This window comes from Hyperolius riggenbachi, chromosome 10, assembly GCF_040937935.1.
Source record: "Hyperolius riggenbachi isolate aHypRig1 chromosome 10, aHypRig1.pri, whole genome shotgun sequence".
NCBI classification, from domain to species: Eukaryota; Metazoa; Chordata; class Amphibia; order Anura; family Hyperoliidae; genus Hyperolius; species Hyperolius riggenbachi.
Genome location: NC_090655.1, coordinates 67,378,320 through 67,394,736, shown reverse-complemented (window position 1 = coordinate 67,394,736; position 16,417 = coordinate 67,378,320). Strand labels below are relative to the sequence as shown.

Genomic DNA, 16,417 nt, shown 5'->3' with positions numbered 1-16,417 from the left:
ATGCGCATGGTGCACATGGACACATAACATTAGCTCCCTTGTGCGATTGGTAAGATGCACTGTCTTTCCCAGGAGAGGAAGTTAGGATGTGTGCTCCTAATCCATTGATAGGTTTGATGCAATGAATGTGTTTGCATGTCTGCACTATGCATGTTACAGGGCCAGAGTTAGGGCACCTATGTTTACCTGGGTACTTCTACGCAGTATAGGTGACTAAGCATAAGAATGCATTCTTCTGTGAACTAAAACCCTGGCTTTTAATTTAGCTGTAGGGATAACAGTTGTGCCTGGATGAGTAAATCTGTGAATGCATTTGTTTGAACATTTGCATGTGAGTGTGCGAAGGGTTAATTGATCTTTTCATGATACAACGTCTCGCATAGCATATATATAGCAAATATATTTTTATTGATTAGTGCTCATTTTCACAGGTAGTATCTGTGCCATGGCAGTCTTTGATCTCTCCTATCCTGGTCACTGAGTGCAGGAGGAACATGGTGAGGGTGACCCAGTTTTTTACTCCACTTTTCTGCCTTTTGCATTGATCAAAGCACCTTGGGCCGTCTCCGTCCACCTGTCCATCGCAGGGAGACATCTGTTACAGGAACATCACGCTGGCTGGCACATTCCTGGCCAGATGCCACCGCAAAGAAGGTCAGCTTCAGTGTTAATCAAACATGAAGCCGATGTCATCTGCTGTTCCTAACTATTCGGAAGCAAAAAATGACTGGCTTCTGAGAGCCATTCTGCAATTACGACTTAAACCCCATACAGACGGACAATAGAGTTGTTGGCAAACAGTCTGATGTCCACACAGGCATGCCATCTTCTGGGAAAATCAAAACAATGTGCTGTACACCGTGAACCAATGAGAATCTTTCCTGGTGCTAGGGAGGTTTCCCACTGGTCTTTTTTAAGACCATAAGCCCAAAAGCGGCGGAAGACACAAAAGACAGGTGAGTAGATCTGGAATGGAGGGGTAAACAGTCTAGTGAGGGTGCATGTATTCCTTGAGCATTCGCTATATCTGTAGCCCCTGGAAAATTTTGAAAAATTTGCCGTAGCATGCGTTCCGCTCCGTTTTAACCTCCCTGGCATTTAATTTCCCAAAATTTCTGTGCAAAAAGTGATGCAATTAATTTTCATAACCTTTTTTTCCTGTAACTTGCCAAAATGTGTCAAGCAAGGGTCTAGTATACAGTGCCGGAAAGTATTGACATGTATGCACGTCAATACTGTTCAAAGCATGTTTTGTATTGACGTGTATAACCGTCAATACCACCAGGAAGGTTAAGGGTAAAAAGGTGAATGGATACTAAGCTTAAAGAGTACCTAAATTATAAATGACTGTTTCTTGTAAACCTAATAGGTATCCAAGATCTATTAAATCCACATATGGTCTTGAAATCCCCACCCCGTCTGAAATCAGGCCCAGGCAATTTTTTTTCCTCTTTCCCAGCCATGGGTGCAAAGAATGCTGGAGGACTGATGTCATGACTCTACCCCTTATGCCCCACTCCCAGCAATCTCCCACTGCGAGAAGAGCTGTAATCTAAAAAAAGTTAAGCAGACAAGACATGTGAAATAATAATTATATCAAACAGCAGTGATGAGCGACTGATTAGTAACGGATAAAATCTGAATGGGTTTCACTCGGATTTCATCCTCCTAATTACTGCAGCTGAGCAGGTGGGCGAGGGGGGGTTAAACTTACCCAGCATGCGTCTTCTTTCATCAGTACCACGGCACCTCTCACGCTGCATTCCAAGTCGCGTCATGTGACTACAAACACTTCCTTCTTCCGGGTTGAAGGGGGAAGTGTTTGTAGTCATGTGACGCGGCTTGGAACGCAGCTTGGGAGGCGTCGTGGTACGGATGAAAGAAGACGCATGCTGGGTAAGTTTAATCCCCCCTCGCCCACCCGCAGTAATTAGGAGGATGAAATCTGAATGAAACCCATTCGGTTTACATCCGTTACTATTCCGTTGCTCATCACTGTCAAACAGATATAAGAAGACAGGCTGCAGCTGTTCTGCGGTGTCTCCTCTCTCCTACACACTGTGAAAAGAGATGTCATTTGATCCAGGAAGGCAGAGATCAGGGAAGGGCACCAGGCTAGCGGGGAGGACACAATGCTGAGAGTGTACTTGCAAGGTATCAGCATGAGGAGAAAGATTGAGGTGCTACTACAGAAGATATGAATGGGAGTCTGTTCTATGCACTACGATGTGCCAGATGTAAACTTTATATGTTCATCTAACTGTACACAGTGCACAGACTACATATATGTATTAAAATACAAAAATTCTAACTTTTTTTTTGACCTGAGGTAGTTTTTAACATAGGATCCATTTACACATCTGCGCCCTCTAATGTTAACATACTCCACAATGTTTTTACAGTTTAAAGAGAACCTGAACTGAAGTCAAAATAACTATACACAGGTCATACGTACCTCCTGTGTAGTCTGCTCCTCAATCTGTTTCTCCTCTTCTGTGTCCCATTTGTCCACTGTGATCAATGGATTTCTTCATCCTCCAATTTAAAAATGGCCATTACCCCATACCAGTTTCCTGGTCAGCACACTGTTAAACTGTAATATCACCCACTTGAGCCATAGAGAAACATGGACATTACCTTGCACATTCAGTTGTAACTGACAGCTGCTAATATATAACTGAAAATGGTGAGGAACTGACGGTGAGGTTAGTATGTAATATTAATTTGCAGCCACGTAATGAGTTTAATTTTAAATTTTCCTCGCTTCAGGTTCCCTTTAAGGTTTCTAAAAAAAAAAAAAATGACCATAATTCTTTCTTTTCAGCTAGCATGGAGTTTCCAAAACTGACGGTATACTCAAGTTGCATTCATTTTCTAATGAGGAGTCTGTACACTTTTTTTCTGTGCAGACACCCCAGTTTGCTGAATGTGCTCAAGTCAAGTCTTGGATTTTACTAATGATACATTTTTGTTGCATTTGAACTGCAGATGATCTCAAGATGGTAAATGATTTGCCTCTATTTTCCAAAAGAATAAAGTTTGTTTATTTTTAAATCTTTCAACCTCTTCTAACCTGAAAACAGAATTATTCGGTACATCTTGTGCTTTAAGAACACATAAGCACTCATAAAAGCAATAACTACGTATAAATGGTAATAAAAAAAAGGTATAAAACTCGATGCTTTTACAGCTTTTTATAGAAATGCATTCCAAATCTACAATAAGTGCCACTTCCACTGACAAAACCAGCAGCAAAATGACCATTTTAAAAAAGGAACAATGAAAATGATTTTGTTTCTGATTTCAGCAATCTAAAAGGCACCGTGCTTTGCTCAAACACAAATAATTCAGAGGCTTGAATGGACGTAAGCAAAATGCAGAAACTGACTGCAAAAACAGGCTTCAGACTTTCAAGCGCGCTTGAGGCATTAATGGAATAAAATGATCCATTATACGTGTATTTTGTAACTGATTAGCAACAGTCAGAGCAAAAAAAGAGAGAGGACTGAATGTGAATGGAGTCTTTTAGCGAATGCATATTTATTTAGAAAGAGATTGAGAGAGAGAGAGCGAGGAATTAGTTGGGATATTCTCATTGTTGCGGTCTGAACGGCCGGTTGTACGCCGGAGCTATAGTCAAGGCGTTCCTTCTTTGAGCGTTCAGTTTAATCAGCCTTGGAGTGCTCTCTAAACACAGTTATTACCTTCTGCTCTCTCCGCAGAAGAAGAAAAAAAAAACTCTGGTAGGGAGAAAAGGAGACCGTACAATAGAATTAAACTCCAGCCATGTAAGAAAAAAATAAATAAATAAAATAAAATATTGTTAGGGCTTTTGTTCGGAAGAGAGAGAACTTCTGGTGGCTGGAATTGCCGGGTAATTTCGCATTGATGGGAGGAGGGAAAGAGAAAGTCTAGCCACTTTAAGATGAGTGGCTCATTGTTTGGTGGCAGTGACACGTTTCAATACAATGCCATCAGGAAGCGTGGTATTGTGGGACCCATAAGCATCACACCTCTGACAAGTGGCACTAATTGCGCAATTGAATTGTACATGGCGGGTTAGCAGGTTTATGGAAGTGAAGCAGTGCAAATAGGACTGTAAATAAGACGCAACGCACTGGTCAATGGAATCGTATGTCGCATGAGTCCATCGGGGACACGTCAGCATTACTGAATCATATTAGCATTGAATTAATAAAAGTTTGACAAAAAGGTTCTTTGTTTCAGAAGTCTACTCAAGAGAATATTAGACAAACCAATACTACCACTCCAAGTATCCAACTCTTGCACAGCATACAATAAAAAGTTTTTATTCCACATATACGGTAGTTGCTGAAGAAATCTACTGCTCAGTGTTTCTGTGTACCCGAGACATCACATACTGCATGTATACTTACCTGGGGCGTCTTCCACCTCATGTGGACCGTGGGCAGCTCCATTGTTCCATGGTGAACTCCATCAAATTGTCTAATGTGGCCAGTAGTGCTCCACTGTGCATGCACACCTTGGTGGCCAGGAGTGTTCTGCATTTGCACAGTAGTACTGCGCAGGTGCAGAATGCTCCCGGCGATGGGAGCACGACGGGGGAGCGTTCGGTCGGACATGAGCAATGGAGCATGACTGGCCAATTTACCGGAGCTCACCAAGGAACAAAGGAGGGGTTGGGAAGGACGGTGAGGGAGCCCACAGTGCACATGGGGCAGGTAGAAGCCCTAGGTAAGGATAATTAATGCAGTTTGAGGCTTAACCCCTTCAGTGCTTTCCCTAAAGTGAAACCAAGCTCTAAACTTTAGTTTTTATAGGATTTCCATAAATTGTAAAAAAAAAATATTTTTTGTCGAAAAAAGGTCATCATTTTGAGTTTAGGTTCAATTTAAATTAAGAGTAGCTTGTGCAAAAGCCTAGTCTACAAGAATGCATGCCAGCAATGGCACTGCTTCGGCAAGTTTACCTATGACTGCTTGTTGAAAAGAAGAAAAAAAAATGACATTAAAGGACTACTGTAGGGGGTTAGGGGGAAAACTAGTTGAACTTACCCGGGGCTTCTAATGATCCCCCGAAAATGTCCTGTGCACGCGCAGTCACTCACCGATGCTCCGGTTCCCGTCTCCGGTTCACTGCCGGAATTTGTGACTATAAAGTCGGCAAACCACTGCGCCTGCGCGTCCGCGCCCTCGCTCCTCCTGACATCACCAGGAGTGTACTGTGCAGGCCCTGTGCAATACACTCCTGGTGACATGAGTGGGAGGGAGGGCGCGGCCGCGCAGGCGCTGTGGTTTTTCCGGCTTTAAAGTCACAAATTCCGGAAGTGAACCAGAGACGGGAACCAGAGCATCGGTGAGTGGCTGCGCGGGCGCAGGATGTCTGCGGGGGATCATTAGAAGCCCCGGGTGAGTTCAACTCTTTTCTCCCCCTACAGTACTCCTTTTAAAAATGCTGTATTCGACAACCCCAACCCTTTAAAGAGACTAACAAAATTTTCAGCCTTATTTCTTCTATCCTATAAGTTCCTATACCTGTTCTAATGTGATGTGTCTTACTGCAGCCTTTCCTAGTTGCACAGTGGCTGTATTATCTCTGTTATCTAATATAATATTCTTTGCTCTGACGGCTTTGTCGGGCTCAGGCACTCAGGAAGGAATGTGCTGCTCTTCTGTGATAGGATAGAAGCTATACACAACCTCTCCATGCCCCCTGCAGGCTCTGTGTGAGTCACAGACTGAGCTCCTCTCAGCCTATCAAACTCTAATTAGCATATCTTTTGTTTGTAAACACTGCCTAAAACTGGCAATTACAAGCCAGGATCGCAGCAGGGAGTGGCAGAAACAGCACAGAGGGGCCCAGGAGAACATAATGAATAGAATGGTATGCTGTTTATTGTAAGAACTTTAGAGTACAGATTCTCTTTAAAGAGACTCTAACAAAAATGTCATCCTGCTTTCTACCATCCTACAAGTTCCTAAACCTATTCTAATGTGCTCTGGCTTACTGCAGCACTTTCTACTATCACGTCTCTGTAATAAATCAATGTATCTTTCCCCTGTCGGACTTGTCACCCTGTGTCTGGAAGGCTGCCAACTCTTCCGTGCTGATCTGTTATGCACACCCCTCTCCAGGCCCCTCTATGCACACTCCAGTGTGTGTGTTATTTACATAAGCCAGCAGCGTCTCTGCTCTCTTATCAGTGAGAGAAGAGAGCTGGATAAAAATCCTCCTCTGTTAGGCTGTGAAAGGAGCTGGCTGACACATAATGTGGAATTACAGACAGGGCATAGCTGTCTGCAGGAAGAAACGATCAGCCTGTCACTTCAGTGCATGAGAGCTGCAGGGGACAAAAGGTAAACACACAAATGATCTTTTGAAATTCAAAAGGAAGGCTGTATACAGCCTGCTTGTGAATGGATGTATTTTCTATGTGTGGACATACTGTACATCAACCTACTTCCTGTTTTGGTGGCCATTTTGTTTGTTTATAAACAAACTTTTTAAAACTGTTTTTGACTACTTTTAATTCGGCGGGGAGCGTTGAAATTGTGACAGAGGGGAATAGGAGATGTCCCCTAACGCACTGGTATGTTTACTTTTGTGCAATTTTAACAATACAGATTCTCTTGAAGTATATAAGTCGCATTTTATATGCATCCTTCCCCTGTCCTCGCTGGAAGACAGGACACACAAGCTTATACATACTGTGAATCGGAATACACTCTCGCCCAACCAAAGCTGGTTTAGTAAATGGGTGAGAGATGTTTTCCAAGTTATCATAACCACAATGGCTTTGCCCCCCTTGGTGATTTTTTTGGTTAATTTTCCCACCACGTTGTTTGGGATAAACAGTTACATGTTATTAATAATTTACACAACTATTACTTTTATGTTTTTCTTGAATATCGTCTATTTTTGTTTAGATGATAACTCTTGTAGGCTGAAAGCTAAACTCGGTTTATGTATTTCTTGCATAATTTACCTTTTACAAAACTCAATAAAAAATGATTGAAACAAAAAAATGTGGTATTGGTTTGGTTTGGTATTAAAGGCCTACAATATAAAATGAAAATGTAGACGTGGCTGTGAAGAAGCTTCCCATAGGATGCATAGCCTATGTTATCGAGCTGTGCAAAGTTTGTAGTGGTAGCTTTCTTTTAAACAATGCAGATTACCTGGTGTTCTTCTGATTCTGTGCCTAATCCCATAAACCCTTCAAGGACCACTATCGCGAAAAAGTAGGAACCTGTGAGGACCATGGTCCTGGCAGTTTCTGGTCTGCGAACCTCATTGCATTGTGGGAAATCGCTGTTTCCAATTCCCAAAAAAGCAAGCAGCAGCTAATTCCACTGACATCACCTGCCAGCAGTAAAAATGTAACCATGTTATCAATGTCAGAATGTAAATCAAGGAGAGGAAAGCTTTTACAATGGGCAAACACTGACTAAATCATTTATACATAATTATTGTAAAAATGAAGCACTTTTTTATTACATTATTTTCACTGGAGTTCCTCTTTAACCACTTCAGTCTATCTGGACGGATATATCCATCCAGATAGACTGCACAGCTGCTGCGGGGCCATGCGTGCTCCCGGGGGCGCTCCCGCCGCCTTTTGCTGCCCCACGGATCAATGAATGGGAATACAGATCCCATTCATTGATCGATGTCTCGGTAAGAAAAACCAAAAGCTTTCCCCGGAAAGCCGCAATTTTTCTGTGTCCCACGTCACCCCTTCTAAAACTCACTGTGGCCATCTTGTGGCCGAATAGTAAAACTACATCAATATATATATATATATATATATATATATATATATATATATATATATATATATATATTTAAATATACACAATGAATGTCATTTAAAACCCCCTGTTTACATCCCCACTCTAAAAAACCCCACATAAAAATTTTAATTAAAAAAAAAAAAAAATTACAATAAAAAAACAAATAGTTACCTAAAGGTCTGAACTTTTTTTTTAATATGCAAGTCAATCAAGTGTATTACTATACTTTTTTAAATTATAAGCTTGTAAAATAGTAATGGACGCAAATTGAAAAAATGCACCTTTATTTCCAAATAAAATATTGGCGCCGTACATTGTGATAGGGACATAATTTAAATGGTATAATAAACCGGGACAAATGGGCAAATAAAATATATGGGTTTTAATTATGGTAGCATATATTATTTTAAAGCTATAATGGCTGAAAACTGAGAAATTATTTTTTCCCATTTTTTCTTAATATTCCCGTTAAAATACATTTAGAAAAAAATAATTCTTAGCAAAATGTACCACCCAAAGAAAGCCTAATTGGTGGCGGAAAACACAAGATATAGATCAATTCATTGTGATAATTAGTGATAAAGTTATTGGCGAATGAATGGGAGGTGAACGTTGCTCGGATGCATACAATTTTCGATGCTGTAGGCTGAAGTGGTTAACAAGCATCAGGGACTCTGACTGCATTTGCTGCATGCTTGTTTCAAGTGTAATTCAGACACTACTGCAACCAAATTGTTTAACCACCTTGGCGGTAATGACGAGCTCAGCTCGTCCATTATTGCCCCGGTGTATTACTCAGCCCCTGGAGGGTCTTTCTGGCCCAAATTTTCGGAGGGGGTGTAGCTAGCATTTGGCTAGCTACATCACCCCTCCAATCGCCGCTGGCCAGCTTTGATCCCCCTGATCGCCGCACTTTTTGCTGATCTATTTGGCTGCAGTAGTCTGAATAACAGCAGAAACAAGCATGTAGCTAATCTTGTCAGATCTGACAATAATGCCAGAAACACCTGATCTGTTGCATGCTTGTTCAGGGTATATGGCTATAAGTATTAGAGGCAGAGGATCAGCAGGACAGCCAGGTAACTGGTATTGCTTAAAAGGAAATAAATATGGCAACTTCCATATACCTCTTACTACAGTTGTCCTTTAAAAGATTTCTAAATAAAGAGCTGCATTTTCCTAAAAGAGCAACTTCTTTAGTAGCAGTGCCCACCAAACTATTGGATTTGTACACTGTAATCCCAACACGAGTATTACGCCTAATGCGTGCTAGGAATTTAGGATCTACAGAACTTTAAATGATATTGCATTAGAGTGTTTTCCCCAGAGTTTTTTTCCCGCTGGGTGGCATGAAAAAGTAGCCGGGTGGGGCGACATGAGAGAATGCAGGGCCGGTGCTTCTCTGCACAATTCTGCTTACAGCATAAAAGGAGATGAGCTGATGACAGCCATGTGGAGCACCCGGCTAAAAGGGCCTGGGGAGAACACTGCATTATTTGGTTTTATAACATTTACTGACTACACAAAAGTTATTCAGAAGGGGGTGGGGGGTGAAGATCTCACAAGTCAGCCGACACATATTTATTGTATAAAACAAAACAAAAAAATTAGTCACAAAAATGAGTCGGTTAAAGTAAAATGCAGGTTGGGCTCTGTGTTTCCTGCACTGGGAGTAAATGACAGGTTCCTTTCTGCTGATACACAAAACACTAGCAGAGCAGCGTTCCCTCCACTCCCGACTCCATCCTCATTGAGGGATTTAATCGCCCATTAAAGCACACGCAGGGCTTTGTGCTCCTAAGCAGAGCAGGATTGTTACTCCTTCACAATAATGAGGCCCTGTCACTGGGAAATATGCACAGCTACAAATAACAAACCTACAACAAAACATTCTCAGGAAAACAGAAAAACAGACAAGACTGCGGAGGGAGTTGTCAGCCATGCTTTACTTTCCTTACTTTCAACAGTCTTTATAGAAAATATGCAACCTTAATCTTTACAAGTGTAAAAGTAAAGTCACATTCTATTCAAATACAGCACCTGTGTTTTACAAAAGAAAGTACTTTGGAAACATTTCTGTAAATATTTCACTATATCTTTCCGTGGGACGACACTGAAGATAGGACGCTTTGATACAATGTAAAGTAGTCAATGCACAGCTTGTATAGCAATGTATATTTGCTGTCCCATCAAAATAACCCAACACACATCCATTAAAAGGAACCTGAGGTGTGAAACCAATGGTAGCTACCATATTTTTTTTTTCTTTTATAAAATACCAGTTTCCTGGCTGTCCTGCTGAACTTTCTAGTCAGTAGGGTCTGAATCACACACCTGAAACAAGCATGCAGCTAATCTTGTCACATTTGTCACAGACATCTGATCGGCATGCTTGTTCAGGGTCTATGGCTTTAACCACTCTATGCCGATGGGCAGCCGCAGAGTGGCTCTCCTGGGACCACCTAATGCCGATTGGCATCAAGAGTGGTGGGCGGGGATGAGCAGGGAACAAGTGCACGCATGCGCGCCCAATCCCTGCACAGCAACAGAGCAGGGATCAGTTAGCAGCCTGCCAGCCACAATCGGAGCTGGCAGGCTGCAATGTAACAAAAAAAAGACAAATCGTTTGTACAGTCCTGAGATCTAGTGCAGCGCTGTACAGGGGACAGCCCCGTCACTTAGCTGTCCCACTGATGCTCACAATCTAATCCCTCTCATAGGCTGATGCCTATGAGACGGTAATGAAGTATACGAAGCGCAGTCAGGGCCAATTTACGGAGGAAGGAGGGAGGGGGGGGGGGAAAGGTTTTTTTTAAATAAAAAAAAATTACTATAAAAAATAAATAAATTGCAGCAGCAATCAGAGACCGCCAAAAAACGCCACCATTAGTTGCAAGAAAAGGAGGTAAAATTCATTTTGGTGGTAAGCTGTATGCAAAAAATCTTTAAAGCTGCGCAGTGCTAAATTGCAAAAAAAAAAAATCGCCTGGTCACTATGGCGGTGTAAGCCTGTGATCCTGTAGGGGTTAAGTATTAGAGGCAGAGGATCAGTAGGACAGCCAGGCAATGTGCATTATTTAAAAGGAAATAAAAATGTCAACCTCCATATCCCTCTCACTTCGGGTTCCTTTTAATGTCTAAACTGCTGGCAACAAAAGTTTTGTGTTTGATCTCCTCGGAAAAAATCTCTACTTTCAATGAGATGCAAAGTGAGTTTTTTTGTGGAGGGATACAGCGAATATGTCTATGCCGGCACATATCAAAGTCATTTAGCTGAAACTAACTCAAATGTGTGGAGCGCAACTGGATGTATAGCTTTTTCTTTACACAAAGTGGCATTTCACGTTTAACCTGCATTAAAGATTGGTCATAAACTCACCAATATCGTAGGCAAGGAAGTCGGCTGAAAAGCACTTGGCACCATTACTCAGTGATGTGTCGTTGTGGGTGTTTCCGCCAAAGACCAGCATAGCACCACTGATGAGCACTGCAGAATGCAGATACCGCGATAGACCACTCTCCTTCAGGATCATCCTGGAACACAGACACAAAGATATCAGGGGTCTACAGAGAGACTGGCAATACACAGAGCATGCTTCCGCCCTACTAATAACCATCTATCAACCAACCATCTAATAAGTTGTGAATGAGCACCCAAGACAATGGTCTCCTGAATAGGGTGTGTTATAACAAAACTAACAACTGTGAAATAATGTTTGCCAATTTCCTTGTAATCTATGGATCTGATCCTACCAAATCTAGAAGAACCGATGTCATTTCCTGCCTGGACAGGAAGTGTTCAAGAACACGTGAAAAGCATATAAGATAAAGACCTGGATCCCTACTGAGGGGTAGGGGATGAGCAACAATTTTCACCAGTCATTTTGACATAGTAATCAGAATCAGAATTAGAATCAGAATCAGAATTTGTTTATTTCGCCAAGCACGGTTGGGGCCATGCCTGGAATGGATTTGGCACATTGATTGGCACAGAAGGAGCAATACAACAGACAAGAGTAGTACAACAGAAACAAGACTAGTACAACCGAAGAACAGGAGTAATACAACAGAACTGGAGTAATACAACATTTGAAGTAGAGCATCGCTGGTCTGGCAGGTGCAGCAGCGTGAGACAGAGGATAAATTCTAGTACGGCCTAAAGCATGGAAGTAAACAGAGCGGACACAGCCGAAGTTAGATATTAGTCCGAAGGTGGCTGCAGGGGGGATTGGTCGAATGGGCAGAGTTCAAAAGTCTGACGGCCGTGGGGAAGAAAGTGTTCGTACGCCTAGTAGTCTTTGCATGGATGGACCGGAACCTCCGGCCCAGTTTGAGTCGTCTGAAAAGACTGTGACCAGGGTGGGAGGGGTCGCCCACAATTTTCATTGCTCTATTATGCAGTCTAGTGCTGTAGATGAGATCCAGAGGGGGAAGAGGTTTCCCAATGATCTTCTCCGCTGAGCTGACAACCCTCTGGAGTTTATATCTGTCACTGGCGGAGCAGCTAGCGAACCAGACCAGGATGGATGAGCAGAGGACTGACTCTATTGTGGCAGAGTAGAAGGACCTCAAGAGTTCTTGGGCCATTCACAGTGGGATCTTAAAGTCGCACGTTAGAAAATGTTTTCACGTGGACAAACGCACAGCAATACTAAGTCTGTGCAACATTCACAGTGCACACGTTGCGTTTGTGTATAACGTGTAGCATTATTAGAAAGTGCTGCATGCTGTGCGTTATACACGTTATTAAAGGGAACCTTAACTGAACGGGGGGTATAGAGTTTTACTTACCTGGGGCTATTGCCAGCCCCCTGCAGCAGTCCTGTGCCCTCGGCGCTGCTCTGGAATCCTCTGGTCCCCCGCTGTCACTTAGTTTCGTTTTTGACGACTCACCAGTCGCCGGCCGCCATGCGTATTATTGGACGCATTCACCAATGCAATTAGCGCTATTGCGGACCGCAACGCGTACAAAAATACGCGTTGCCGCATTCCGCACTCGTAGATATGCGGCAACGCGTATTTTTGTACGCGTTGCGGTCCGCAATAGCGCTAATTGCATTGGTGAATGCGTCCAATAATACGCATGGCGGCCGGCGACTGGTGAGTCGTCAAAAACGAAACTAAGTGACAGTGGGGGACCAGAGGATTCCAGAGCGGCGCCGAGGGCACAGGACTGCTGCAGGGGGCTGGTAATAGCCCCAGGTAAGTAAAACTCTATACCCCCCGTTCAGTTAAGGTTCCCTTTAACTGCGGTGGACTGTTTGCACATGCTCAGTAATGACCTGGAAGCATACTTTTCATTGTCTGTATGCTGCCTACTGTATGCGACGATAACAGGGCATAGAGTTGCGTTGTGACATTTTTGGGACGTTGCGTTGTTAGTTTGCGTTGCAACTTTAACGTTGCATCAAAACGCAACCTCCCACTGTGAAAGAGGCCTAATTTGTGTTTTTGCCATAGTCAAAATTTTTCACAAAAATATAAAGAAATTTTCGCACTAAACATGTTTTTTTACAAACATAAGAACTTTCTTAAAAATGTGGGGTTTTTCTTTATGCCCATTAACGTCAATGCATTTAGAAATTAAAAAAAAAAAATGTGAAAAATGTGTTTTTGCATGCATTACCACACGTATACTCATTTGTTCAAAAATGCATTTTCTCAAGCCCAGACTTCAATGCATTTGGTGAGAATTATTTTCTCATGTCCATATATTTTAGCCAACATTTTCATTTGTGCAAAAAAGAGACAGTTTCATGAAAATTATGGCAAACCGAAAACGGCCATATTCATCCATTACAACTGAGAGGGTTAACTAGTTTGTGTTCCACCCCTTAAAGGAATTCTGTAGGGGGGGGGGGGGGGAGTTGGGGGAAAATGAGCTGAACTTACCCAGGGCTTCTAATGGTCCCCTGCAGGCATCCTGTGCCCGCGCAGCCACTCACCGATGCTCCGGCCCCGCCTTCTGGAATTTCAAAGTCTTAAAACCACTGCGCCTGGATTGCCGTGTCCTTGCACGTGCTGATATCACCAGGAGTGTACTGCGCAGGCACCGACCATACTGGGCCTGCGCAGTACGCTCCTGGTGACATCAGCGGGAGTGAGGACACGGCAACGCAGGCGCAGTGGTTTTCAGACTTTAAAGTCTGAAATTCCAGAAGGGAACCGTAGGTGGGGCCGGAGCATCGGAGTGGCTGCACAGGCACAGGTTGCCTGCAGGGGACCATTAGAAGCCCCGGGTAAGTTCAACTCATTTTCCCCTGACCCCCCTACAGTATCCCTTTAAAGAGGAACTCCAGTGAAAATAATGTAATAAAAAAAGTGCTTCATTTTTACAATAATTATGTATAAATGATTTAGTCAGTGTTTGCTCATTGAAAAATCTTTCCTCTCCCAGATTCACATTCTGACATTTATTACATGGTGACATTGTTACTGTGGGCAGGTTATTTAGCTGTTTCTAGCTGTTAGACAGCTGTAAACAGCCATTTCCTGTCTGTGAACATTGTTACATTGTGGCAGTTTGCCAGGAGTACCGCGGTATTCAGAGCCTCTTGTAGGAGGGGTTTCAGCACAAAATTAGTCACACAGCGCCCCCTGATGGTCTGTTTGTGAAAATCATTCTATTTCTCATGTAAAAGGGGGTATCAGCTACTGATTGGGATAAAGTTCAATTCTTGGTTGGAGTTTCTCTTTAAGGTTCCTGTCACTTAGCTTAGCTGTGTCATTGTTGATACAGCAGTAACTTTGTAATTACTTACACCATCTTAGTGATAAAGGTTTATTTCAGTATAACCCAGGCTTTTTAAGGGTAATATTTATTTCCAAAAAACAATTTTTATTTTTTTAGCCATTTTACAGGTCAAATATTAGGCATAAAAACAACACACTTTTTCATATTTTTCAAATACAAATCAATTCTTTGGCCCTTCCCAGTTAAAACAATACCACATATGCCATATTTCATTACTAGGTAGGTATGTTGCGGACAATCCCCCATCTACGCATCTATAATGATTGGATGATTTTCCAAGGTCGACTGGTCAGGGGCCCCAGTGCTGTACAGATGCAGCAGTGCATCTGTAGAGCATTGGGGCCCCAAATTGCCATTATAGTGATCGCATCCAATCGGTACAGGTGGCATAAAATGTGTGTAAATAAGTATGCTTTATTACAGGGATTATCAAGGAGTTATTAGGCTAGGATAGGCAGGGGTTCAAACTTTACTGAAAAAACCCCAGAACATGTTATTTTATTGATACTTTGTCTCTTTCTTTTAAATTTCTCATTAATAGAGTCTAATTCCGCTTTCAGTGGCGAGTATTTACAGCGCAGGGAAAAACATACGTATCAGTACGCTGTCAGTGAGACAGCAGCAAGTGAGCCGAATAACGACTCACCCTGCTGCCGCTACACTCCCTGGCGGCGTTAAATACTATTCCCCCTCCAAGTGGTAGCAACTCAGAGGGAGGAGTAATTTGGGATCCAGCTACCGCTGGAACCCCAAATTACCCCTTATGCGCTCTGCACAGTATGATATTACTGCTATGGTGGCGCCTAGTTTTGACACTCACCGCTGAGCGCCCCCGAAACCAACTGCTTCGCTAGAAAAGGCCAAAGTACAAGGTGACCGCTTAGGCAGAGAAAAATAAAACAACCCACACACAAAAACATTAGCTGGCTATGCAAGCAGTAAGAGGGTTGCATTGTGGCTTGCAGTGAAGCCAGAAAAGGAAGGTGTACAACAAACAAACAAGTAGGTAAAAGTGGTTCCCCTTTTACTGAACACTTCACTGCAGCTCCCCAATGGCTCCTATCACAGTAGGTAGACTAAGTATGAGTTTGTGCATGTAGGAAGAAAGGGGGGGGGGGGGGGGCAGTGGAGGTTAAGTGGGCCATACTTGCAAAACCGGCACCAGGTAATTTGGGCACAGGGCAAAGCTGAGAAACATCTCACACTGCTCCTGCAAAAGTACCGGCGGCGTTAATTCCTATTCTCCCTCCAGGCCGCCATGGACCAGAGGAAAGACGCAATTCGGCTGACAGCTGTTGCAGGCGGACGCATTATGCTGTTTTTATAGTAATTTGGGCTTTGCCTTTTGACGGCGCCCAAATTACTGTCTGAGCGATGGTATGGCTGTAGTTCACATTATGGCCTAATTTTCCTGCACCATTTTGCTCTGTTTCGGAAATTGGGGTCAAAGGGGACACACTTCAGAGGAAATTAAAATCTAGTTTTTCCCACTACATTTGCTAGCTAGCAAGGCAAATTTTGAATCTCATCAGTAACAGCAGTGAGCAGCACGGTAACAGCACCCAGGGAATGGCATGCCGTGTCAATCACTGCGCTATCTTCCGAAGAAGCGCGGCACAGAAAATAGTAGATGGAAGGAAAAGGTCATTTAATATATAGACTTGTGTCAGCTACGAATATGAAGAAAATCAATATAGGTTTGCAGAGAATTTAATAAATGGGTCAGTGGGGGTGGTAAAGGGCACTGAGCCTCAGGCCGCCTCTGTCCTTTCTGGGCTAATATATTAGCTTCATTCTCACCCAGTGGCCGTGGGACATATAATATAAAATTATGAATAATCACAGCTGGGAGCAGCGGTGCAAACGGGAACTAATTCCCACTGAAATA

The 16,417-nt window shown here is 42.9% G+C and overlaps 1 protein-coding gene across 2 annotated transcripts in view; it reads right to left on the bottom strand.

The window, feature by feature from the left end:
* ATRNL1 (attractin like 1) overlaps window positions 1-16,417 on the bottom strand; it is a 903,042-nt gene that overhangs the window by 666,275 nt on the left and 220,350 nt on the right. For both annotated transcript variants that reach the window (XM_068257926.1, XM_068257927.1), the window contains exon 10: window positions 11,155-11,309. In XM_068257926.1, coding sequence (XP_068114027.1) covers window positions 11,155-11,309 — 155 coding nt within the window. The remainder of the gene's footprint in view (window positions 1-11,154; window positions 11,310-16,417) is intronic.